At 42.6% G+C, this 26,947-nt stretch overlaps 2 protein-coding genes across 4 annotated transcripts in view; both read left to right on the top strand.

Annotated features, from left to right (window-relative positions):
* LOC122915758 (interleukin-36 gamma-like) overlaps positions 1–8,295 on the top strand; it is a 43,316-nt gene extending 35,021 nt beyond the window's left edge. For 2 of the 3 annotated variants that reach the window (XM_044262503.1, XM_044262502.1), the window contains 3 exons: positions 4,453–4,557; positions 5,247–5,386; positions 7,954–8,295. In XM_044262503.1, coding sequence (XP_044118438.1) covers positions 4,453–4,557; positions 5,247–5,386; positions 7,954–8,160 — 452 coding nt within the window. In that variant the 3' untranslated portion in view covers positions 8,161–8,295. Of the gene's footprint in view, positions 1–3,912; positions 3,983–4,452; positions 4,558–5,246; positions 5,387–7,953 lie in introns of those variants that run through there. The other variant, XM_044262504.1, reaches the window with a different exon arrangement.
* A 9,885-nt stretch (positions 8,296–18,180) lies between these two features.
* On the top strand, positions 18,181–24,118 carry LOC122915757 (interleukin-36 beta-like). Its single transcript, XM_044262501.1, has 5 exons — positions 18,181–18,448; positions 19,294–19,379; positions 19,945–20,052; positions 22,601–22,740; positions 23,540–24,118. Exons 2-5 carry the CDS (start codon positions 19,364–19,366, stop codon positions 23,768–23,770), a joined length of 495 nt encoding a protein of 164 aa, XP_044118436.1. The 5' UTR covers positions 18,181–18,448; positions 19,294–19,363; the 3' UTR covers positions 23,771–24,118.
* The last annotated feature ends 2,829 nt before the right edge of the window (positions 24,119–26,947 follow it).

Here is a 26,947-nt window from a genome sequence, read left to right as displayed (position 1 = left end):
GCTAAAAGTTCTCTGTCATTAGCTTTTTATCCAGGAATTTCAAACTTTAGGGATTTAACCTAAGCTTTTCCTTAAATGTTTTACTACAAGCTGTCTGATAGAGGCTTTAGCTGTTTGTTTTTATTTTTTGGTTGCACACAAGTGTACAATTTGGTCAACAGATGTTTTAAATTTACAGAAAGGTACCTTGATGTTTGTCCTGTATAGTTGAATTCTTTTGTCTTAATGCCTTTAATGGTTCTTTTATTTCTGCCATTTTGGTGAGGAGTTTGGGGGTTATTTTTGTTAAGCTATCTTTCATTTTCACATGGAGAGGAAGCTATTAAATAGCATGTTGGCCCACAACCCAAAGTGTGGGTTTTCATGGGGGACCCAGCTTCGGGAAAGACATGAGATGGGTCAGCCCACAGGGAAGGGAGTTTTAGACAATGAGCTTGAGCTGCTTAGAGGAGCTGAGGTTTGGGCAAGTTCAACTACATCACCACACCCACATTTGGTAGAGGCAGTTCTGTAGAGGTCATACTGGGAATTTCCTTGGCATTGTCCCCCTTTCCCCAATCTACTTGAGTACAAATGGCCCAGGCTGTTCTCTGTGGTCTGTGGTGCACACTGTGTTGCCCCATTAGTTCAATCGAGGTGATGGCATGTCTCTTCCAGTAGCAATGCCCAGGCTAGATTGGTTGTAGGTAGCCCCTGATAGGATATAAGTTGCAGTGGCTTTGGTCCTTTTAGGAGCCACAGTGGAGCTGGTGAGCACTAGAGCAGAGAGCCTTGGATTGGGGAATTAGGAGTTACAGATTCTAAACCCAGCTCGACTATGAATTTGATTCTGTGTATTTTTCAACTGTGGGGGTCAGACAACGTCTACTACTTCATGGTTCCTTCTGCTTTCATTCCTTGTGAATGTCAGCTTGGCTACATGAATACATTGTTGTGGATATTGTGCCTCTATGAACAGGTTCTAGAGATTCTAGTCCTGGTGAATGACCAAGCTCTCTCTCCCTTCTTGGTTTCCACTGATGTTCCCTCCACTTACCAAGATCATGAGCATGTTAAGTGAGCAAAATAGAAGGACTTGATACCAAACAAGCATGGATGATAATATCTTAGAGCTTAAAAATTGGAATCTGGACTTCATGATCTCTTAAAATTATTTCCATGTCTAGGATCTTTTTTGGGTTTACGAGTACTTACCTGAACTCAATTCAAGCCACACTTAATGGTGTGCATAATTTTCACTTCGTATGTGACAATAGAACATTAATAGAAAGAATCTGACAAACTGGGTTATGTTTACATAGGAGAATCATATTCCTTACTTTCTGTAACCGGCATAAATATTGATAGTCCTCTCAAATATAGCTAGGATATCATATAATTATATTATCCATCCCTTCTACTCTAAGACTAAACTTATGGTCCATTTCTTTACTAGATATGGCATCTCTGCTCCTCAATTATCCACCCCAGTGGTTCAGTTCTTCCCTCTCATCACCATCACCCCTATTCTAATTTCTCTGATACTCATTCACAGTAAACTTTAAACTGGGGACTTCAGAATCGATACTGATTGCTGGCAATTCTGGAAATTACTGGATGCTCTGAATATTGGGAAGTGAGGGGAAGGTCAGGATTAAGTGGAATAAGAGGCTGAAGCTGAAAGGGACACATGTCATCATAAGACATAGGTTTTTGCAACCTTCTTCTGGGCATGGAAAATTCAAGCTATACCCAAAGGCTTTGGCATCAGTGAAAATACAGCTCTCTGGGTTGTGTCCCTTGGGTCCTCTGAGCATCTCTTGGGCTGATGCCTCCTCTCTGCATTTGTGTTCATGCACCGAACAGACTACACTCTCTCTTCAGAGGTCTGAGCATCAGTTTGGCAGAGAGTCCCCTCCTGAGGTCTGGGCATCAGGCCTACAAGGTCCTTCCTTTGAGCTCCTAGCTTCTTTTGTTTCCTCTTGTTTCTTTCCTGCACTTGTTAATGTCAGGGATACTTCAGCACCTTCTTGTTACTGGTTAGCCTTCTAACATATTTTGTAACCAGTTCCCTTTGTTTGAAATTCCTTGTGTGGGTTCTTCCTACACTAGATCCTGATTGAAACAGAAGCCTAAGGAATTTGGGGGCCAGATGATAGGACCCTTTAGATGTCATTTTTTTTGTGAACTTCCCAAGAAAGGAGGTATGTTGACTGATACATAATTGAGAAGCTCTTTTGTTAGACAGAGGGGACCTAAGAGAGGGGACACTGGCTGAGCCTGGCTTTGAACACAGTGTGTCCAAATTCATTATCACACTCTCTCCTGGAGTAACAGATAAACTGGAAGGCAAAAGTGATGGGATTGAGGGCTCAAAGGAAAGGACCATGTTCCTCCAAGGTCAACAAGGAAATAGGGGTGAAAAGTATGAGAGGATGAGCAAGGAGACTTTCAGGGGTGGGAAGAGGGGCTCATGGAGGTGCTTGCCTAGAAGGTTCTGTCTTAGCCCTTGCCTCCCACCCCCCAGCTAGGCAGGTAAATATAAAATTTCAAGTCTTTTGAAATTCTCCTTAGTCAAGTTAGCTTCTGCCTCAGAAAATTTTTGTGCTTGACCTCAGTGGATGGAGGGTGGGAGTATAATAAACATGGTCCCCCTGCCCCAAAAGTAGTAATAACTGTTACCATTCATTGTAAACCTACAAATGCATTATGCATATGCATATGCAAATGAAAATGGCATCACTAGACCAGAGGGTAGAGGATAAGTTGGGATCTGGGGCTCAGGTTTTAGGGAGATCATTGCCGACCATTTTAGTCCTCAGGCAGCTTGGGAGTCCACTGCATTTTGGAGGTACCAGGGACCTCGGTTAAGGGTACACTGCTCAGTGTCTGTGGCTTCTCAAGGGGGGGTAGAGGTGCTAAAAGAGTACAGTAGGGGAGCTTTCAGCCTAGCTCTCTTTTCAGGGGTGGCCTGAGGTGGTTCAGGCATGGTTGGATGGCCAAGAATGCCATGTGGACCCTGCCTGAAGCCCACAGCTAATTTTGCAATCACAGGGCTCCTTTAGTGGAACTGTAGAGGGCAAGCTTGCCTGCCCCAGCAGATGGACTTCTTTTGTGAAGGGCCTGGCATTTCCAATTGTAGTGACAAGGTAGGAGAAATGGGTTCTGGGGAAGTCCCTCAGTGTCCCCTTGCTGAGAAACCTGGGGACTGTCATCAGCTCTATTTCCCCATGGGTGTGGATTGGGGCGTGGATTGGTGCAGCTCAATGCTGATGCTATGATTTTGCCATCTGAGACTCCCAAGATTTTCTGACATACAATTGCCACGCCCCACATAGTGACACATCCTCTGTTCTACCAAATAAATGGCAGTCTCTGTCAGAGCCCTTTACTGCTCTTGGGAGCTGTTGGAGCTGTGATTCAGTCCCCTGAACTATTGATAAAGGTCCAGCAAGTCCTCCAACTTTTTAGCCTTCCCTCTCTTCTGTGCTTTAGGGCTCAAGGAAGAGATGGGGCTATGCCAGGCTCTGTGACTTGTCCAGTGCCTGTCTAGCTGCTTCTCACTTTCTCACTTCCCAGGGAGTTGCTAGGATCCGAACAGAGCTGCCCTTCCCCCAGGCAGAAGCAGATGTCAATGGGGGAAGGAGGAGGAGATGCATGCAGGCAACTTAAGGTCAAAAGTCATGCCTTAGAACTTCTAGGAAGATCTGGTCACTGCCTGGATCTTTGGGTGGAGGAAGTTCTGCCCGAGGTTTTCTCGCTGTTGCTACCTTGAAGTTTTGTCTCAGGTGGTGGCTCAGCTTTTCTGAGTAGAGCTCTGCATCAGGCCAGGCTTCCCAACTCCTTGTCCAGAATGAGGATCTCAGTAACTAGTGTCCTACAAAGGTCTTGGAAATATCTTCTGATGCTCATATCTACTATCACTGTCCCCACAGGTGTTGAGACAACCCCACTATGACATGCATTCGAGGAATCCCTATTTCTGGAGAACCCTTTACAGCAGGTGATGTTGAGTTGGGGCTCTGGAGGCCTGGGACACCTGCACTCACACCTGTCTCTTCTGGATCTCCTGGCTGCGCCAGCATTTTCTGCCCCTCTTTGTGTATGGCTCTTACCACCTAGTGCTCTCCAGTTTCCTGCGGACAGTGAGCTTCCGCAGGGTGGGGAGCAGTGCTTATCCTCTGCTCTAGCTCCAGACCCAGCACCAAGCCGAGCACAGAAGAGGCATCAGAGGGAGTAGCTGGGACTCAGCACACATGTCCTATGGGACATTTTACCCTGTTAGACTAGTTGCAGTCCTGGCCCTCCTCACCGCAACCCATAGTTTTCCCAGAAAGAAAGGCCGAGCTGAGGGTCATGTGAATGCTGTCAGTTTTGGTGTGTAAACCCTGGACCTTCCTTCCCGAAGAGCCTAGCATCTAGCAAAACGGCCTAATTATAATGGCTCTCCATTATTCTCTCTTTAAACTGCAGTGAATCAACCTCATACTGGGGAGGTATCCGACTTGAATCAGCAGGTGTGGGTCCTTCAGGGTCAGACCATTGTGACAGTTCCACGGAGTAACAGTGTGACCCCAGGTGAGTGATCATTCCACGGCTGCTGCCTTGGAGGCAAGGGAAGAGTCACAGTGCACCTGGGATGCTGGCACTGGCCTTTTGTGAAAGGGTGGCCTGACAACAGGGTCCACGTGGAAGGAGGAGAATTTCGCAGCTGCCTGGGAAGCCATGTCAGGGAGAAATTTGTCTGGACCAGGGTATCGAAAGCAGAGAGGGTAGAATAGCCTCTTTGCAGGGCAGGAGATCTGCTTTCAGTGACTGATGGCCTGTCCCGTGGAAGAGGAGTATCTTCTCCTGCCTGACTTCAAAGTGTCTTAAAAGGATTAAATGAGTGGGTACAGGAAGGCAGATTTCAACATCACGTCAGGCAAAACTTGCTAATGAATGGAACTCTTCAAGGATCAGAGGGGTTGCTTGGAGTTGGAACTTCCCATCTCCAGAAATTTAAGCAGAGGTGTGACAATCTGCCACCTCTTTAACTGTGTGCTTGCTGCATTTCCGAGGGCTGTGACTGGTACGTGGTATGAATGAATGAATGAATGAGTGAATGTATGAATGAATGAATGAATGAATACAGTAGTTGGCTATTTGGTGGACCTGGGGTAGCAGGGATGATACTTCAAAGTTTTTTTCCTGCCACACCTGAAAGATGCTGGCCTTGTCCTGTCTTCGGAGGAAACTGACACCATCTCCGCTCTTATCTTTATTAGTAACTGTCACTGTTGTCCCATGCAAGTATCCAGAATCGCTCGAGCAAGGCAGAGGCGTTCCCATTTACTTGGGAATAGAGAATCCAGAAATGTGTCTGTCTTGTGAGGACATTGAAGGGCAGCCCACATTGCAACTGAAGGTAAGTATGAAAAATGACGTTTTTTAAAAAAGGCCAGTTTCTTTTAAAAGATGTTTATTTGGTAGATAATCTAATTTTAGAATTAAAAAATAAACACTCTCCAATTCTTAAACATAGTTACTATTCCTAGATGTTTTTGAGTCCCTGTGCATGAAACTGAGTTATCCTCCCCCTCGCTAGTTGAGGGTGTTTGTCCTTCTTGAATTTTGAGATATTCTCAACCATTATGTCAAGTAAACTTCATTCTGCCTTATATTTCTTTTTGGAATTCCTATGCGTTGGTTATTGGAACTTCTAGATCCTCTTTAATATCTTGTCTAAATTTCCATACTTTCTATCCTTTCATTGTTTTTGTTTTTTGCTTGTTGCATCCTGGGAGAATTTCTTGGTTCCATCTTCCAAGTCATGATTCCATTTTAAGCTCATCCTGTCTGCTAAGTCATTTTCCCCTTGCCATTTTGTGAAATTTCAGTCTTTACTCTTGTTCCTTAAACTTCAGTTCCATAACTTATTTAATTCAGTTCAATTTAGTTTAACCCCATCCAATTCAGTCCAGCAAATATGAGAGTTCTTACTGGCCTCCAGCTCTGTTGTGGCCATCTGACACACGTGGAGGCCCAGAATGGCAGAGAGCCCTGCCCTCACAGGGCGTGGATTCTAGCAGGAGGAGAGAAGTGGTAGACAATAAGTATCATGATGGGTAAGTCGGTGATGTCTTTAAGAGTGTTATGTTCCCTAGCAAAGCAGGAGAGAGGCTGGTAGAGCTAGACCCAGGTGGAGTTGGGCTGCCATAGAATATAGTGCAGCAGGCATGCTAAGATTTTAGCAGACAATAGAAGGCAACAAGAGAGTTAGCCAGCAGCATGTGGGGAGAGCAAGGATTAGTGGAGAAAACAGTGTGTCAGCAGTGAATTAGGGAGGACGAATTTGGAGAGACAAACGTAGATCATAAAGGGCCTTGCTGGTATTTGTAAGGACTTTGCCTTTCAATCTGAGTGAAATGGGGGAATTATTAGAATGTTTTAAATAGAAGAGTGACATGAGTGGACACAGGCTTTAAAATAATTATTTTGGCTGCCAGTTGAAAGCAGACTGTGGTGGGGGGCAAAGGTAAAAGTCTTGTGGGAGGCTTTTAGGTGATCGAGGGGAGATCTGATGAATTAGGGGATAGCAGTGGAGGTAGGAGGTAGGTATCCAGTTAGATTCTGAAAATATTTAATTTGAGACAATAAGATTTACTGACAGAATGAATGTAGAGTGTGGTGAAGGAGGACTGACAATTACATTTTCAGCTACGTCTTGTCTAGTAAGCTGCCCTTCTATTGTGGTTTTGTCTTCAGATAAATTAATAATTGACCACTGCCTTCTGCCATGTATGGGTCTTTAGGGACCTTGGTAATAGCAGTGTTTCTGCAGTGCTGGAGGTGGAAAGCCTGGATGAAGGGGGTCTAAGAGAGGGATAGGAAGGGAAAAATCCAGGACAGCATTTATAGACAACTATTACAGCGAGGTTTCTGCAAAGGGGAGCTGGGATGGTGGCGGGCATTCAAAACAATTATTTTTTAAGATGGTGGAATGACAGCAAATATGCTACTGGGAGTGATGGACAGAAAGACAAAATGATGACTTGCTAGAGAAGCAGCCATAAACTGGGGAGGGCAGAGGGGACCTATAGCCCAGTGCTTTCCAGGCTGTAAGTTGGAAGGGAGGAGGACGATGTACTGGAGTTTGAAATGATAAAGTGTCTTTTTATTTAATGAACACATCTCTTTTGAATTTCTCTGTGTTGAGGAATGCAATGATGAACTAGTCTAGCAGTGATGATATGCCTGAGAGTTAAATATACTAAGTTCAAATGATAATTGGAACTAATGAAGAAAATAAGATAGGGAGGGGCTTTGAATGTGGCTGAATTACAGACCATTCCATGTAGTAGCTATCTGGAGGTATTTGTGCATGTGTAATTTAGTTAGAAATATTTATTTTACTTAAATACATGGTATATAAATATACAAAATAAACTTCTATATGTGATAGAGAAGGCATTTTCTGATTGCTCTATTTACTTTGTTGTTGTTGTTGTTTTGAATGCAAATTCTCTAGTTTTTTAGAGACTCTTGTGTCTATTTCATGGCAGTGACCTCTCTCACACGTTGGCAGTTGGTCAAAGACGAATGCAAACTTGGGTTAGCGCAGTGGTGTCTGCAGGGAGGCAGCCCTCATTGCTGCAGCTTTGGTAGGAGAGGTCCTTGGTTTACTGCTGCAAATCTGCATAGTCCTTCCTTTTCCTCTGCTTGGCCTCTTGTGTGAGGAGAGTCCCAACTCATTGTTGGAGTGTGACACTTGTTCAAAAACCTGTTCCTCATGTCTTTTCTCCTCTGTTTCTGGATCTGAGGCTGGGGACTGGGAAGGTGAGATTGTGTGCTCCCTCTGCTGTTCCCAACCCGTTTTAAAAGAGGGATAAGGCTTTCTCATACTTTGGAACATTTACTGTTTGTGTACAAGTAACTTTGAATGATTCACACTGTCTCTGCTTCTTCTGCCGGGTGTTCTTTATCATATTTCAGGAGGAGAAGATCTTGCGTCTGTACAATGAAGTGGAGCCCGTGGATCCCTTCCTCTTCTACCGCTTAGAGATTTACAGTACCTCCACCTTTGAGTCTGTGGCCTTCCCTGGCTGGTTCATTGCCTCCTCTGACAAAGGCCACCCCATCTTCCTCACTTCACACCAGGGGGAAAATAATGTTAACTTCAATTTAAGTATCAATGCTTGAACTCAGGCTGGAGGGGATATCCTGGTCAGATATATTTGTATTAAATTTTGTAGTTACCAGCATGCTTTCCTCTATACTATCTCAGTGTCATTTCACATCAATGCTCAGAGGTGGGCAGGACCCTGTTATCACCGTACTTTATGAATGACTTCACGGCAACTGAGGCATAGAATGTGGGCTCAGACATAGAAGGGAGGGGTGATGAAAGGTTCTCCTCTTAGGCTGAAGCTGTTCATCCCACAGCCATCCCACAGTGTGAGTATGAGGATGTTTGGACCCAAAGACATTAGGGCATTCCCTGGGGGTGGATATGGAGAAGGTTGGAGCTCATGAATCTTACCCAGAATTGGGTAACTAGCATGGAACTGATTGATTGTTTTTTGTTTTGTTTCCTTTCCTATTTGGATTACATTTTCCATATAGTTTTTATATTGCTAGTATATCTCAAGTTGTATTATGTATGCTTTTAAGGGTTAAAGAACTTTTAAAGATAAAGACTTTTAATAATAATTAAATTACTTTTCCCCAATTTTAATATGTAAACATAAAGCCAAATATAAACTTCATGTGTTTATACAATAAGAAAGCTAAAACTTAAGATATAAAATGAAATAGCAAACATAGTAAGCTGAAATTAGCAAGAATAATTGAATGAGGATAGCTGGGTGGATGAGCCTGGGACTGGGGCTTAACTGGGGGGAGGAGAACGCTTGTTGCTGGTGAAAGACTAGGGGTGAGATGATGCATGTAAAAGAGAACTATTATTTCACTACTTTCTATACAGCCTCACAGCCCTGATTCCTTTGCCTCTTCTAGACTTTTCTTTTTAGGCATACTCACCATCCACATAATCCTTTAAAAACTGCAGAAAAGGTCCATTTTTTTGGAACAGAGAGCCTAGCTTTTCCAGTAGCCATGCTACAGATGATGAGCTGAGATCAATGAGGTAGAAATCAGAGATTCAGTAGAACGTGTCAATGAAACTAGAAGCTGGTTTTTTGGAAGAATCAATAAGATAGATAAACCATTGGCCACACTAATCCAAAAGAAAAGAGAGAAAGCCCCTATTCATAAAATTATGAATGAAAAGGGAGAGATCACAACTAACACCAAGGAAGTAGAAACAATCATTAGAAGTTATTATCAACAGTTATATGCCAATAAGCTAAGCAACCTAGATGAAATGGATGCATTCGTGGAAAACTATAAACTCCCAAAACTGAACCAGGAAGAAATTGACAACCTGAATAGACTGATATCTAGTAATGAGATTGAAGCAGTGATCAAAAACCTCCCAAAAAACAAGAGCCCAGGACCTGACGGATGATGTATTCTAATGAAATCTGATGAAATTAAAGCATTGATTGTGGGTATAATTGTAGAAAGATGTAGCTCAGATCTGGTTCTGTATATAATACTTTTCTTATTTTGACTCTGTTATTACAAACGCAGAAAATTTTGTTTGCTTAAGTACAATTTCCAAAATAGCACCAATAAATTAAATTTTTTTTTCCTACTTTTGGACAATCAGACCACATACTCTGCTAGGCAGGGCAGTAAACAATCAGTAAGAACCATTTAATGCAAGGGGTCTTGATTCTTTAAAGTTTTCTTCTTCCATTACATATAGTTTTAACACTGTAGTTTTATAAAAAATAACATTAAAATGGACACTGAGCTAATTAGTTCTGGGATATGAAATAGAAGAATTGGTTATTGAATATTTATGACTATGCTCCCTACTAACAAATGGTGGCAGTGTCTTACATCTGCCAATTTACATTGTTACATTGTTGGTTATTAAATTTGACAGTTGGATCCCAAGGACACATTTGATTGTGACATGATTATGGTCCGAGTGTTATAGCATTTCCAGGCTACTACAGGCTGTGTGGTAATTCCATTGTCCCATCTCTTTTCTCTATCACAAAAATTGCTCGTGCAGACACTGTGACACTTTGGATTGTCACTTGGCATAGATCTGAGCCCAAACAAAAGCTCAAATATGAGTCTTGGTGTCATGTCACTGGCTATCCTGGCTATCAGAGATTCTGATAACATATTTAGAGAGTGATCAAGTATAAACATAGTAATCTCATAGTTTGTGGAACTGGAGAACAGAATTCCAGGGACCCCTGGCTTATCCATCACATTTGAGAAATACCACAGCATATGAAATCGTGGAAGGCTCCTGTGAGTAGTGACATCCTTATTTTCAAATTTATGGCCTGATGAACACCTGGTTTCCACACATTTGAGTATCAGTGCTCTGGCATTTGAGTTCCAGGAGCTCCAGATCAACATTCCTTGAAGGATTCAGTTCTTTTGAGTCTTTAGCAATGGGGTGGTATAAAGGACTTGACACAGTATGTTGGGGGAGGTCATGGAGAGGATATGACCACCCCTTGACCCATGACCCAGTCTCTGACAGTTGAAGTCTCCTCACCCTCTCCCCTGTCCTTTCAATGTGTGTGCTCTGCCTGCTTTCCTTGCTCCCAGAAGCTCTCCCAAGGACACAGCCCAGAGACAGTGATGTGTTGTTGAGACATCTGGATGGAATATGTGGCCAAACCCAGTTAAAACTTCAATATAAATTTTTAATATTCTAGTGGGTGAGTATGGAGATCTACTTGTCTTGCAGCTGCCCGAAGACAAGTGTCTTATATGAGTTTCCTTGTTTATTAAATTTGTCACCTACCAATCTGGGGCAAATCGTCTCTTTCCTTTTGGTCTCAATCCTGACCCCCACATATGAGGAGCGGTTTCATATTATAGCCAGGAAGCTCCTGAGGAAGTGTAATGTGACAGGTTATACTGAGAGATGGGGTTTGGGATTTAGGGAAGGAATTAAGAACCTTGCCACCCCTCTGAAAAACAGTCTGAGGGGTTTGAAGTGGCGGGGGGGTGGGAGGTTGGGGTACCAGGTGGTGGGTATTATAGAGGGCACAGCTTGCATGGAGCACTGGGTGTGGTGAAAAAATAATGAATAATGTTTTTCTGAAAATAAATAAATTGGGAAAAAAAATTAAAATAAATAAAAATTTTTTTAAAAAGTTAAAAAAAAAAAAAAGAACCTTGCCACCCAAATCGCAACTGCAGTGAAAACAGTTGAGTGGGATGTTTTTCTCCTTTGGGGATCGTATCTTCTGACACCAGGACTGCTGAAAGGCAAAGGATGTTTCCTGAAGCTGGACCTGATGATACCATCCCTGAACTCATGAACGATCGGGCATAAGGGACTGAAGGTGCTGCCTCCGGGACCCTGGGAACAGTGGCTGTAATAAACAATTATTCATGTCAATAAAACATGACTTTTTCTTTCCCAGGCTTTAAAAAGTTGTTTAAAAGAAAATTCTTCCAGAACCATACATGTCTATGATTAAAAGCGACATTCTTCTGTCCTGATCCTCTTTCTATGAGGCTCTTTTCTCAGTTTTCCTCCATGTGTCTAGGGATATGTTTTACTTCTACTTCTTGAACTACCAACTTTAGACATTATCTTTTCTACCAGAGAGATGTCATTTGGATCTCTACTATACAAAAATCATATGCTCTTTATCTGTTTAATAGAAGTAGTAATTATTAAGTCAAGCAAAATTATTTTTATAGAGAGTCAGCTGACCTTTGGGTAGGCCTGTTAGACAATGCTCTACTACTGAAAAGGCACACCATAATCTCCTTGCTTTTTCAAGATTTGGATAATTTTTCTGAATGACATAATTTTCCTCCAGCTTTTTATTTTTATGGGTAAGGAAAGGGGGATACATGGAAGTGGGTATGACTTGCTGAGGACTACACTGACATTTAGTAGAGGACTGGAAATATGATAGTCTTGATTTTTGGTGTTTCAATTTCTGTCTCCTTGTGTTGGTATGTTATGAAGCACTGTGTGAGAAATCAGCAACAATTACACAGAGCAAGACAGCTAGAGCAAAGTATGAGCCATCTAGTTCCCATCATTGGGTCTCTCCTTATCTAGCAGGGTGTCAGCAGATGACCTACCTAGGGCGGAAAACTTCTGGCCACCTAATTATTTTAATGTAATGGCATCAGTGCTTTGTCTGTAGTGTCATTTGAGTATCTTCTCCCATTCTGTGGGTTGCTTCTTTGTTTTGTTGACTGTTTCCTTTGCTGTGCAGAAGCTTTTGATCTTGATGAAGTCCCAAAAGTTCATTTTTTGCTTTTTTTTTTTTTTTTTTGCCTTTGGAGACATATGTTGAAAGAAGTTGCTATGGCTGATATCTAAAATCTATAAAGGACTCCTCAAACTCAACACACACAAAACAGATAATCACATCAAAAAATGGGCGGTACAGATGGCCATCTGTACCCCAATGTTTATAGCAGCAATGGCCATGGTCGCCAAACTATGGAAAGAACCAAGATGCCCTTCAATGGACGAATGGATAAGGAAGATGTGGTCCATATACACTATGGAGTATTATGCCTCCGTCAGAAAGGATGAATACCCAACTTTTGTAGCAACATGGACGGGACTGGAAGAGATTAGGCTGAGTGAAATAAGTCAAGCAGAGAGAGTCAATTATCATATGGTTTCACTTATTTGTGGAGCATAACAAATATCATGGAGGACAAGGGGTGTTAGAGAGGAGAAGGGAGTTGGGGTAAATTGGAAGGGGAGGTGAATCATGAGAGACTATGGACTCTGAAAAACAATCTGAGGGGTTTGAAGTGGCGGGGGTGTGGGAGGTTGGGGTACCAGGTGGTGGGTATTATAGAGGGCACAGATTGCATGGAGCACTGGGTGTGGTGAAAAAATAATGAATACTGTTTTTTTGAAAATAAATAAATTAATTAAAAAAATAAAATAAAAAAATTTCTTAAAAAATGGGTGGAAGACATGAACAGACACTTCTCCAAAGAAGATATACAAATGGCTAACAGACACATGAAAAGTGTTCATCATCATCATTAGCCATCAGGGAGATTAAAATCAAAACCACATTGAGATACCACCTTACACCAGTTAGAATGGCCAAAATTAACAAGACAGTAAGCAACAAGTGTTGGAGAGGATGTGGAGAAAGGGGAACCCTCTTACACTGTTGGTGGAACTGCAAGTTGGGCAGCCACTTTGAAAAACAGTATGGAGATTCCTTAAGAAATTAAAAATAGAGCTACCCTATGACCCTGGAATTGCACTACTGGGTATTTACCCCAAAGATACAGATGTAGTGAAAAGAAGGGCCATCTGTACCCCAGTGTTCATAGTAGCAATGGCCACAGTCGCCAAACTGTGGAAAGAACTAAAGTGCTCTTCAACAGACGAATAAAGAAGATATGGTTCACATATACAATGGAGTATTATGTCTCCATCAGAAAGGATGAATACCCAACTTTTGTGTCAACATGGAAAGGACTGAAAGAGATTATGCTGTGTGAAATAAATCAAGCAGGGAGTCAATTATCATATAGTTTTTCTTGTGGAGCATAAGGAATAACACAGAAAGCATTGGGAGATGGAGAGGAGAAGTGTGTTGGGGGAAATTGGAGGGGGAGAGAAACCATGAGAGACTGTGTACTCTGAGAAACAATCTGAGGTTTTGGAAGGAAGGGTGTGGGGGGATTGGGTGAGCCTGGTGGTGGGTATTATGGAGGGCACGTATTGAATGGAGCACTGGGTGTGATGCATAAACAATGGATTTTGGAACACTGAAAAAAAATAAAATAAATGGCGTCAGTGCTGAAATATATTGTGTATCTGCATTTCTCAAACTTGAAGTAATATCAGAATCATCTGGGGTCTGAAATAAAAGCTCAGATGTTTGGGCTCTCTCTGGATCTAGTGAATCAAAACCCATTTCTCTCATTGCTGTATAAACATTGGGGTACAGATGGCCCTTCTTTTCACTGCATCTGTATCTTTGGGGTAAATACCCAGGAGTGCAATTGCAGGGTCGTAGGGAAGCTCTATTTTTAATTTCTTGAGGAATCTCCATAATGTTCTCCAAAGTGGCTGCACCAACTTGCATTCCCACCAACAGTGTTTATAGCAGCAATGGCCACGGTCGCCAAACTATGGAAAGAACCAAGATGCCCTTCAATGGACGAATGGATAAGAAAGATGTGGTCCATATACACTATGGAGTATTATGCCTCTATCAGAAAGGATGAATACCCAACTTTTGTAGCAACATGGATGGGACTAGAAGAGATTATGCTGAGTGAAATAAGTCAAGCAGAGAGAGTCAATTATATGGTTTCACTTATTTGTGGAGCATAACAAATAACATGAAGGACATGGGGAGATGCAGAGGAGAAGGGAGTTGAGGGAAATTGGAAGGGGAGGTGAACCATGAGAGACTATGGACTCTGAAAAAAAACCTGAGGATCTTGAAGGGGCGGGGGGTGGGAGGTTGGGGGAACAAGGTGGTGGGGATTAGGGAGGGCACGTATTGCATGGAGCACTGGGTGTGGTGCAAAAACAATGGATACTGTTACCCTGAAAAGAAAAAAAATTAGTGTAAAAAAAAAAAACATTTCTCTCAAAATTCCAAATTAGTAGGTTTACAGCACAGCCTAAGAATCAATGTTTTACTAAGGACCTTACAAAATAGAATGCACTCCCACTGTTCATATGCCCATCATGTCTGTTCTAGGGTAGTTGGTAATGTCAACTAGCAGAGTGGTTTTATTTGCTTGTGTATCTAATGACTCTTCTGTGGTCACTGGTGGGCATTAACATATAATACAAACATCTTCACCTTTTGTGTCCACTCCCATATACCCATCCACATGCCTTTACTCCGTATCTCCTTACCTTTCAGTCTTCTGATCAGCAATCCACTCATTGACTACTGTCTAGGAAGGAATTTGTGTGTATTGTTCCTTTGGGACATTGTTATTTTTATAGTAAGTGAATGACCTGTTGCCTTATTCCCAGCTATTCCCATTGACTATTTCCTCTCTTTACTGTTCCTTAAGGACACTGCCAAGTGTGTTTGTAAAACAGCTCTCATCCACCTTTGCCTGATAGCTCATATTGAGCTGACCAAAGTGTAAACGATACTTGGGCTTTTTTCTCCTCTTTGAACTGGTTATAGGGGGATCCTCCATATGACTGGAAAGGCAAGCTAGGGGAAGGGCACTGTGGCAACTATGCTGGTGACATGGGGATCTTCATTACATGCTCATATAGCTTACATGAACCCTCTAGTTCTGCTTGGGGTCAATTCTGGATTGAGAGTGAAGAGCTTCTGGGCATGTGTCTAACTTTATTGCTTGATAGTCTGACATAATTCAAATCAAAATGGACAGTTTGGGATGAATGTTCACTAGGTGCCTCATATATGTGTTTGTTTCTCCCTGAGGGCTCAGTAACACACGAAGAGCTATTTCTGAAAAAAAAAAAAAAAAAAAAAAAAAAAAAAAAAAAAAAAAAAAAAAGCATGGACTTCTCTACTATAGAGGGCACTGGTGTGGCTCATTTGGTTAAGTATCTGCCTTTGGCTCAGGTCATGATCCTGGGGTCCTGGGATTGAGTCCCAAATCAAGCTTCCTGCTCAGCAGGAAGTCTGCTTCTGCTCCTCTCCCTGCTCGTGCTCTCTCTCTCTCACTCAGTTCCTCTTTTAAAAAAGATTTTATTTATCCATTTGACAGACAGAGATCACAAGTAGGCAGAGACGCAGGCAGAGAGTGAGGAGGAAGCAGGCTCCCTGAGGAGGAAAAAGCCTGATGTGGGACTCAATCCCAGGACCCCTCAAGCCGAAGGCAGAGGTTTTAACCCACTTAGCCACCCAGGTGCCCCTCAAATAAATAAAATCTTAAAAAAATTCTCTGCTATAGAGAATTCTTGGCTTGATGCCCCTTTTTTATTATTCCCTAAAGTGAGCCTTTCCACATCCTGAGCTTTAAGTTATCTGAGACGGTTTTTGATTTGCCTTTAATCTGGAAAGAAATTCTCCAGAGTGTGGAGTTCCATTACAAGTTTTTTCTTTCCATTCCTCAAACTGATGAAGACACCAATTCACAGTTTTAAGAAACACAATAAATCCCAAGTAAGGTAAATAAAAAGAAATCAGTATCAGACTGAAATTGCATAGAATCCAAGACAAAGATAAGCAAGTAAGAGAAACAGAAAATAAAAAGGCACCATCTTCAAGGAAGCAGAAGACTGACTACTAATTTCTCACTAACAACAATGGAAGTTAGAAGACAGTAGGATTTTATTCCTATGGATTGCTTTTCTTAGAGAGAGAGAAATTTCCTTCACATATTTGACACAGTGTCCCTTCTCAGGGTCATTTGCTACCTTGGTAGTAAAGAATGCACCTCCATACTAGGGAGACATAAGTAGAGGTCTTGGGTTATTTGGTATCACCAAAACCCCAATCACCTCAACAATGGCACCAGCTACATGGAGCCCCATATATTTATAGGATGAAATAATGACTCTGAAAGGATCCGTGTCTTATTGGCTGCGGCCCTGAATGTGTTTGCATGCATCATCCATACCATTGTATCCTGAATATTTGCTTCTTTGTACCCTATGGCAGGACATTGAATCTCTCTCCTCAAGATATCCAAGTGGGTCTGGTCCTATACAGGGAGCATGGGGGTGATGTCATAGGCTTTGAACTTTCTTCTTAAAGCATAGAAATCAAATCATGTTAATGGATACCTAGGGCAACTCCTCATCATAGCCACAGATTGATTCTGAATCATAGTTTTGACTCAGAGGCACCGACTGCACATTTAAGTGTGAGTGCTTCATGATTCCATGCTCCCGAGGGAATGGTGATAGGGCTATCCAGGAGAAGACCCTAATGACCTTTCATTTCCCATTGTGCAGTGGGAATCCCTTGGAAGTGTATACAGTGTAGACATAAGGATGTTAGGTTGATGAGGTAGCACAAACGTCAAGAGCTGGGATGATGTATTAGTGGTCAAAGAAAAAGGCTGATAGAGACAAGTAGGCTGATCTGTGGTCTTGTGAGAGACATAGGAGACTTAGTAGATCAGTTACTACAGGAAGCTGTCATGTGCTGGGTGCTTTGATTACTCTTTACCCCACATGATAATCCAGCAAGGTACAATGCATTTCATATAATAGTTATTTGAGGATCAGAGAAGTGAAAGGACTCTTCCAAGGACACAAATCTGAAAGTAGCAAAGCCTAATTGTGAACATACATCTTTCGAGTTCAAATCTATGGCTTTTGAACACTTAACTACTCTCTTAGTGTGGGTTCTCCCTGAGAAACCCTACCATTGTCCCACCAGAATCTGGGGAAACTGACATTTATCCAAAAGCCCTTTCCCCCATTGGTTGAGGTTTCCCTTGAGATGAATACCCTTGAAGTGTGAAGCTGATAGGTGCAAGGAAATGTCCCAGGGACAGTGAACTCAATGGGCCTGAAGGGATTGACCCAGAGTATCAACAGCCTTAGTTTTCCTTTATGTAAGGCCTGATGTGTGTCTTCTAGCTCAGAGCTGTGGAATACTGGGAGCCAGGCTCCCCTTCCCATTAATCCAGGGCAGTGATCCAGAGTCAGTGATAGGCAGGTGCCCAGGAGCAGGCTTTGTCCAGGGGAGGCTCCCTTGAATGGAGAAGCAGCATGTACACAGACTCTGAAAAGCTGGAGAAGCATATACTGGGGCATTTTTAACTGGTCTGGGATTGATAGAGAGTATGGTGACTGTGGTCCAGGAGTAAGCTTCACAGGTCTTCGAGGACCCACCTCTTCTTTAGTCTTTCTTAAACCTACTAGGGGCTTTCACTCCTGGGAATAACTTCTCAGTGTGTCATTTTGTGGCAAAAGAATCCAGTCATCAGCCCTGGGGCAGTCCCATAATGTTTCTTTTCCTCAAGCTCAGTGTTGATGACTCTATTTCCTGGTTGTTGCTCTTAAGGGCTTGGCATGCCCTACTTTTTCAGGGTGAATAGACAAGTCATAATAATGCTTGGTTGACATTTACATATTCAGTGAATCCTCTGGCACCAGGAACCAGTAAATATTGAGTGTTAGGCAGTCCCAGCCCAAGTGAGGCAGAACCTCCTTCCTTCCCAGTGTGGATAAAATGCTTGGGACCTGTTCGATTCAGTCATAGCACTTGAGTCCTGAGAAAGCCATAGTCCATAATAGAGATTACAGGTGCAGCCTGTAGTCATGAAGACTGTTGACCCGTGATCTTCTCTTGCATCTGGGTGTCTGGTCTCTCCTGTCTTTTCAGTAAAAGTTAAGAGTCTTAGATAGCTTTCCAGTGCCCTTGGATGCAGATAGAACCTTAACTTTGGATCCAGGAATAAGAGGATCTCTTGGACAAAGGTAATTTCAGTTCAGAAGCCATTTGTGGGAAGTCTTGTTTCACTATTCTATGTGTAGCCTTGGGGGGCTTTGGGGAACCTTGGCGGAAGCACAAGGTGCTGGAGGAGTGAGGATTTCTTCTAAGAGTGCAGGTGGTGATTTGCTTACTCCCTGTCCAGTGATAACTGTTCAATTAGGCTGTGAGGATCCTGGGATGGGGAGGGATGTGAACAGCTGGCTCTCAATATGCGGAGTTTGTGGCCTTCTTGGGGAACTGTCCGGGTTCTCTAATTAGAAGCCCAGGGACAGATGGCCCCTGACAGTCAAAATACCTAATAGAGCTTGTGGATGTCCATGTGCAATATCCTAGCAATGCCTCTTTGGGTGAAGAATGGGGGAAGATGCAGGTCAGAGAGGTAGATTTGCTGCCCATTATTCAGAGGTTTTCAAGCTTGAAATCAAGATGATTGGTGCCTCAGCAGCCATATGGGAGGCCAGACTGGAGATAGGTGCACAGTCCCCCACCTTCATTCCTTCCTTTAAATCCAGAGACTTGTTGTACTAAGTAGTGCCTGAGGTGATGCTCTGGAACCTCCTCACAACCACAGATGTGATGGGTGGAGGGCATCTCAAGGCCATCAGAGTCTGGAGAACAAGGACTACCTAGTCCACTGGGAATGAGACGAGATGAGAGTTTCCATTTGGGGTTTTCTGCCCTTGGAAAACCCCATCCTTAGTCTCAAATGTGCATCTGGGACAGGATCTTGGGGCAGGTTTCTCAAAAAATTTTTTACACAAAATTCTAGGGTGGAAAAGGGGTGGTGAGAAATGGGTGACATGTTTTTCTTCTTTCTTTCCCCCACAAGACCAGCTGCTGACAACCTCTTCTCTATTATCTAATCTACCTCTTCTATCCCAGGAAGATCTGAAGCCGTCATGGCTACCCCACAAGGTGAGTGGTGAATTTAAAACCAGCTTGGAAATTTCTCCATCCTGCCTCCCCAAAGACAATAAAGTACAAGGGCTCCTATCATTTAATCAGCTATAGATGCATTTATTTCTTACTAAACCATGCAGATTACAAAACCTGCATTTGAAAATCTCAGAGCATTTAGCTCTTTTCTTATTACATATGTTCAGAATTATTATTTATTTTGGTAAAGAGAGCAAAGGAAAAAAAAAATGAGAAACCTACTGATGACAATTTGAATATTTTTGGTTCTCTCACTACCCAGAGGCTATCAATCAGAAAACAACAAGTCATTGACATCCCTAGAAAAAAAGACAAATTTTGAAAATCTGTTGGGAACTATAAATGCACGTAGAATCTTACAGATGCTTTGATCCACAAACCAGTTCCTGCCGTATTTCTTCTTCCTTTTTCCTTATAGCTACTCTTTTTCAGAGCAGTGATCCTACCCTCAAGGATTCAAAAACCATTATTACCACGATGCAGATAGAGTCCTGAAGTGTAGAATAACCTCATATGTGTTTTGTGCTTTTCTGTCTTCTCTCAGTGGTAGAGTTTCCCAGAATCTTTGGTGTTCATGATTCTCGACAAATGGTGTGGATCCTGAGAGAAAATTCACTAATAGCAACTCCTTTTAGCAGGAATGTCAAACCTGGTGAGTGACAATCAAAGCCACTGTTGCCTGTAAAAGGGACACCAGCTCCACTGGGAATGGGACCGAGCTTGCTTGAGCCTGGCCTTGGGCCCTTCCTACTTCTGGGTGGCAGCCCAATGTTCACAGGAAGGACAAGAAGGTTCTCTTCCACGGAAGAATCCCTGTACCTAGAGATGAGGGTGTGAGGAGTTGACAGTTCTTTATCAAGAGATAATGTCTTCAGATAAGAAGAGGTTGCCCACTTAGGCAGCAGTTGAGCTTCCCCTTGGAGTTTCTCTTCTTTAAATTTCAACCATCGCCACTTATGTCTCCAGAATCAAACTTAATCATCTTTTCACCACCAAACCTGTACACTTTCCTAATTGGGTGTCCTCTCTTCTAATAATGGGAGATATTCCTTCCTCCCAGCAAAAGTCAGTCTGCCTCACCTTCTTTCCCTTTTGTTAGGACTTCAATGTTTGATTTAATTTTTCTCTTCCCTGTATATTCCACCTTCGTCTGTCTGGTGGATCCTTTCTATCACTGACAGACATGCTCTAATATAATATTTCTAAGCTTAATACTAAATTCCTTCTCTTGATTCCCACATTCCATTCTTGATAACCATGCTTTCCCCCATATACTAATCTCTACACAGTACTATATACTAGTCTTCATGGAAGAGCTGGCTACACAACCTGTTTCTACTTCTTCTGCTGCTCATGCTTGCATCAAACAACCTGACTTCTGAACTGTTCTCTCACGCTCCTCTTCCCAAGGTCACCAGATATGCTTCCCTATCCTCACAATGTTTGGTTCCTCAGCTACAGTCAGCATAATCAGTAACTCTTTCCTTCTTGAACACTTCCCATCTCCTTCTGTAGAAATATTCTCTTGTGGTTCCCTGACTTCTCTTTGGCATTCTCCTTTCCAACTCCACTTTCTCTATAAAATCTCCAAATGTTGAAGATACTCAGATCTCAGTCTGCAATCATTATGTAACCCTTCTGAAAGGATTGGGATCTGGTCTCTTAGATTAATGTATCACATTTATCACTCTGGCATTTGTGCTTCCAACCCAGAAGTCCACTCTGAACGATTTACCCGCATCCTCTCCATGTCCCCCTCAGACATCTCCAGCTTCCTCTATCCCAAGCAGAACTAGGGGTCTGACTTCTCAAAACTGCTGATGAGCCCAGTCTTCTCCATCTCTATTAGTGGCATTACCATCACTTGTTTCCTCGAGCCAGAAGTTCAGGACACATCCTTGATTTGATCTCTATCCAATCCATCAGCAAAGATGGAGGAGTCAATGTGCAAAATATGCTTTATTTATGAGATAATATCATCTCTTACCTGGGCCACTGCCATTTCCTCCTCACTGTCCTCCCTCCTCCTTCATTTGTGTAGTGTCTCATCCATTCTCTGCAAAGCATTAAAAGTGACTGACCTTCTGAACTACGTTAATTGAAGAGTAACATTCCCATGTGTTTGTATTTAGGGGGTGGGAGATGGGAGCTAGTATGGAGATCTCAGGGGGCACCAGTAAAGACCCATCCTTTCCCTGTGACGCTCTCCTTTTAGACCTCCTTTAACCCCCATGTTTTCCTATATTAGTTTCCTCTTAACTTTAAGTTCTTGGCTTGAACTTCACGTCTGCAGAGAGATCTTTCTTGATTCTTCTAAATTTGGACTCCTACTGTCCCAGGCTTTGGTCTCTTCCCCCAAAACAGGCATTGCAATTTATTCTGGTCATTTCTCTACTTACATCTTTGGTCTCATTTTCTGTGGGGGCAATGACAATGTCTCTCTTATCCTCAGTTAAATCTCTGGGGCACACATGCAGCCTTGTCCTGAGTGGGAATTCAATAAAGAGAGTTGATGGGAGATTTCTTGGCCCCTGCCTAGAAGGATAGATGCAGAACATCCAGGCCCCTGGGCTAAATTAGTTGGGAATTAAATTTAGCTAATAGTGACAGAAAACCCATATAACTGGGGCTTAAATAAGAAGTTTATTTCTTTCTCATGAAAAAGAAGCCTGAGCAGGCAGGCTGAGGCCAGTGTGGTGGCTCTATGATACCCCCATAGTCCAAAAATTCTAGCTTTCTGCTTATCAAGCCCAAGTTCTCCTCAACCATTATCCAAGTATTTGAGGCCAGCAGTAAGAAGACACAGGGTATAAGAAAGGAGCTCCTCTTAGCTGAGTCAACTCCTTTTAAAGAACATTCTTAGAAATCCCACATAACACATCCACATTTATCTAATGGGTTACAACTTCAGCATGTGATCAAATTTAGCTGCAAATATGGTGGGGAGTTTTATTTTTATTTTTGGGTTGCAATATGCCTTGGTAACAACTGGGGTTCTGATATTAAGTAAGAGAATGAAAGTGGGCTTCAGATAATGATGAAGGGTCTTAGCTACATGGTGAATGGGAGGAGCCTTCTGGGAATGTCCTGATGGCTCAGCATCCCCTCCCCTGGCTGGGAGGAGTAATGTCAGGCCAGATGGACTGGACTTTCTGCTGCTTGGGGCTTGATACCTTTTTCCATTTTTCCTGTGTTTCCAGTCAGTCTTGATTTAATAACATGTACAGACAAAGAATTTCATGATGCGGGGAAAGGAAATCCGGTTTACTTGGGAATCAAGGGCAACCATCTTTGTCTCTTCTGTGCAGAAATTCAGGGCCAGCCTACTCTGCAGCTTAAGGTGAGTGGTGGTACAGCTCATGAGAGAAACACTGGGAGATACACTTTTTATTTCATTTAACATATCACTGAATAAAAATGACAGTTTTTCAATCCTGAATTGTTCAGTTTAAGGAAGGAGATGTGACTTGACTGACCCCCAAGTCAATGGGCATGGTTGTAACATTAATTTGAACATCAGAGCATTCTCTGAAAGCCAGAGGGTACACCCATGAGAATGTTTCAAAAGGCAAGGAATTATGGTTTCTTCATCCTCAGTTTTCTTTAACTGCCTCCCAAAACTCCTCCAAGATGCTGGGCTGCTCCCACTTAAGCAAAGGCCACCGAGTGGTATAGGAGACCAGGGGAAGTTATTAGTCTGAATTGTGTGGATTATATGCCTGTGGTTTCTGCACTGAAGGTAGCATTTGTAGTCATGAAGTGAATCCTTCTGGTTATGATGAATGCCCTAAGATGTCAACCCACTTGGAGGCTGGGAATCTTGTGAAATGTCCACATCTGCATGGTGTGGGCATGGGGGCCCACTAGAAGCTCCCACAAAAGGGGCTTAAGCCTGTCTCTGTTCTCATGGAAGATAGTGCTTCTCAGAGAATCAGAAGCACTTGGTGTTGTGGGATGCTGAGGTAGAGACAAGCTATTGCAGCCAGCAGGTTGTTTGTTTTGACACCTGGTGTCCCTTCACCTGCCTGTGTCCCTGGCCTCTGTTCCTCCCTTTGGGAAAAGCAGTCACTCTCAGGGTTTTGTTGATTTAGACCTTTCTCTAAGTAATCCTCTCTAATAAGCTTTTTTCCTGATCCTAGGAGAAAAATATCATGGATATGTCCAAGGAGAAGAAAGCACAGAAGCCCTTTCTCTTTTTCCATAGTAGGGAGGGCTCCACATCTACCTTTCAGTCTGTTTCCTACCCGGACTGGTTCATAGCCACTTCCACAATGGCAGGGCAGCCTGTTATTCTCACCAAGGAGAGGGGCAAAAATTACACCACTAACTTCTATTTAGATCCTGAGGACTATAATCAGCCTGGGCTGTGAGAGGCTGATTCCAGAACAGAGGATCAAGCAGTCAGAGAACCTTCCATTCTGAAACACCATAGGTCATCTTGAGAGACCAGCATGCACTGATGCCCATCCATAGCCCATCTCACTCTCAATACCCAAAACCACCTCTTCCTTTAGACATCCTTTTCTGTACCATGTCTCCCCTCTGAACATTATTCTAGTATAAAACCCAGGTCACTTTTTAATTCTTTCCAGATCTTGTCCCGCCATCCACTTAGCTGCCACATCCAGTTAAGTCAACATCCAAAATGCCTCCTATACACACCTCTCTCTTCTTTTTCTTTCTGACAACCTATGGCCTAGAGATGTGAGTTCCAAACATTTTTGTTCATACAGTACTGTCAATAAAAGAGTATTATTTGTTAATTCTGCATGTTTATTACAAATATTATGATGTGTGTTCCAATATGAATCTAAGGTCTTTATCTATTTAATCTCTACACCCCACATGGGGCTCAAACTCATGACCCTGAGATCGAGAGTCACATGGCCCTTCCGACTAAACCAGCCAGGTGCCCCACCAAAGATGAATCTGAAGGATAATATAAATGTGAAATAAAAATTTTAAATGCTTTGTAAACATTTTACATGTTTTGTAAACAAAATGGATTCATAATATCATTAGTGAACAATTTGACAATAATATGTACTTTGGTTAAGATTAATTATTAACGCTAGTGAATTTAAATCAATCCATATTTTGGAGAATCACTTGTATGGGTTTAAATTTTTTTCAGGTGACTTCTCAGAACTTACTGTATTGCCTTTGTTTTTACTTATAAATTAGCACAAAGTAGAAGTGCCAGCTTTGATATTTGGGTATTTGATATTAGCACAAAGTAGAAGTGCCAGCTTTGATATTTGGGTATTTGAGATTTGGGTATTTGATATTTTCCTGTTATTATTCATGTTTTCTGGGATTTTAGTCAAATCTCTAATCAACAGTTCCTTTATTAGAATGCTTTTAGGCCAGTTGTCCATTTGGTGAGGGTTACTTTATTTAAAGCCCATCATAAAATCTCCAAATTCACTTAGCCAATCACAAGGAGCTACAATTTACCATAATATCATGCACATGAATGTGAGCATGATGGGCTCTCTCCCCGCAGGAGATCTTGCCCTTTTCTGCACATGACAAGCAGGGGTATCAGGTTTTGCAAGGGATACCCATTGCTAACTAAGTTCAAATTTCTTAGCCAGGCATAATTTTTCCAGAACTTACCCTTGTGGCATTACTTTCTGGTGCCTCACTGGCCATGGTTCTGAGATAATCCCAGAATCCCCCCTTACCTCCTGTTTGCCTGCCTCTTACTCTAGTCATTGCTGTGTGACCAGCTCTGAGAAGGTAAACCTAACATCATGTCATCTCAGCTGCACCAAGCAGCTGTCTCTCTCTGCTCGGAGCCTCCTAAGACATCTTGGGGAAAGACACTTGCAGAAACTTGCTTGGCACTCACATGTACATACCTGGAAATGAGATGGGCCTGCCCATGAAGAACCCTTGACCAGTAGGGGGTGGGAGTGGGTGGGAACCTACTACTCTTTTGGGTCCTTCAGGTGCACAATTCTGAGATGCATTCTACCTACATGGTTCCTCAGAGGGTCCCAGTAAAATTGAGTCATAGCCACCCATGGCAGCACTGAGCTCAAGAACATACCCTTGCACTGGCTTATCTCGTTTCCCTGCTTCATTTCTCCATGCCCCATTCCTGTTCCCTAGAGTTACTTCTCACCATCTGAATGCAAACCCTTGTCTCAGGTTCTGCTTTCCAGTATAAACCCAGGATAGGACAGATTCAGTCAAAATGAGCTTTTTTTCTCTACCAACTACACCCAACCCATTGGGTTTCTTCCCTCTGTGGCTCTGCACATGTTTTTGCAAACATATCAACCACGTTCATCACTTTGTGATGACCCCTGCCCATGTCTTCCTAACACTCTACATCTGTCCAAAGTGTTTAGAGGTTGTTCCTTATCCTCCCAAGTAAATCCAACATCTTATCTTTTTTTAATTTATTTTTTATTTATCTTAAGCATAACGGTATTCATTATTTTTGCACCACACCCAGTGCTCCATGCAATCTGTATAATACCCACCACCTGGTACCCTGACCTCCCACCCCCCACCCCTTCAAAACCCTCAGATTGTTTTTCAGAGTCCATAGTCTCTCATGGTTCACCTCCCCTTCCAATTTTCCCCAACTCCCTTCTCCTCTCTAACTCCCCATGTCCTCCATGCTATTTGTTATGCTCCACAAATAAGTGAACATCTTATCTTCTTTGATTCTATGGCACTTTGCCTTTTCATATGACAGAAATTTCTTTTGTTAGACTTGTGCTAGAGTTATTTCTCCTTGTCTTGGTCTCTTTGCTCCTTTTTTCCTCAACCAAATCTTAGGTATACAGATTGCAGAGATTGTGATTTTGATATATCTATACTCCTTAGGTGCCAAATCTTGCCTCCTACATAACAGCTGCTCAAAATATATTGTTGAAACAAATGAATTCACGTTGCATGTATTAGCATCTCCCGGTGATACTGAAATGTGTCAGAGTGGAGTTTGCTTTATCGTGACAGAGTCAGTCCTAATTGCAAGAAGGGTGCAAGGAGGGCGCCTGGGTGGCTCAGTGGGTTAAGCCGCTGACTTTGGCTCGGGTCGTGATCTCAGGGTCCTGGGATCGAGTCCCATGTCGGGCTCTCTGCTCAGCAGGGAGCCTGCTTCCCTCTCTCTCTCTGCCTGCCTCTCTACCTGCTTGTGATCTCTCTCTGTCAAATAAATAAATAAAATATTAAAAAAAAGAAGGGTGCAAGGAACATCAAATTCTTCAGATATGGTGGGGAAGGAAAGCACAGAAAAGTTGGCTAGGAATTACCCTGTCTCAACTCTTCTTCCTCTTACCCGTATGCCAATATCTGACCTTAGGAGACTGCAATGATGTTAGCAAATCCTTCCAGGAGGGGATGACTGCAGAAACAAAGCACAACAAAGAATACCCAAAGCACAAGTCAGAGCTGGAGGACATTGGACCTCCAGCCAATGTCCACTGAATCGACAGCACCTCCCTCTTGGATTTTGTCCAAGTCTGCACCAACATACATTCATGCATACTCATAAAGCACTTAGGGGCACAGGAAAAGGATAACAGGGG

The sequence above is a fragment of the Neovison vison genome, chromosome 8, assembly GCF_020171115.1.
Source record: "Neovison vison isolate M4711 chromosome 8, ASM_NN_V1, whole genome shotgun sequence".
Classification (NCBI taxonomy): Eukaryota; Metazoa; Chordata; class Mammalia; order Carnivora; family Mustelidae; genus Neogale; species Neogale vison.
This window is presented reverse-complemented; position numbering and strand designations above follow the sequence as displayed.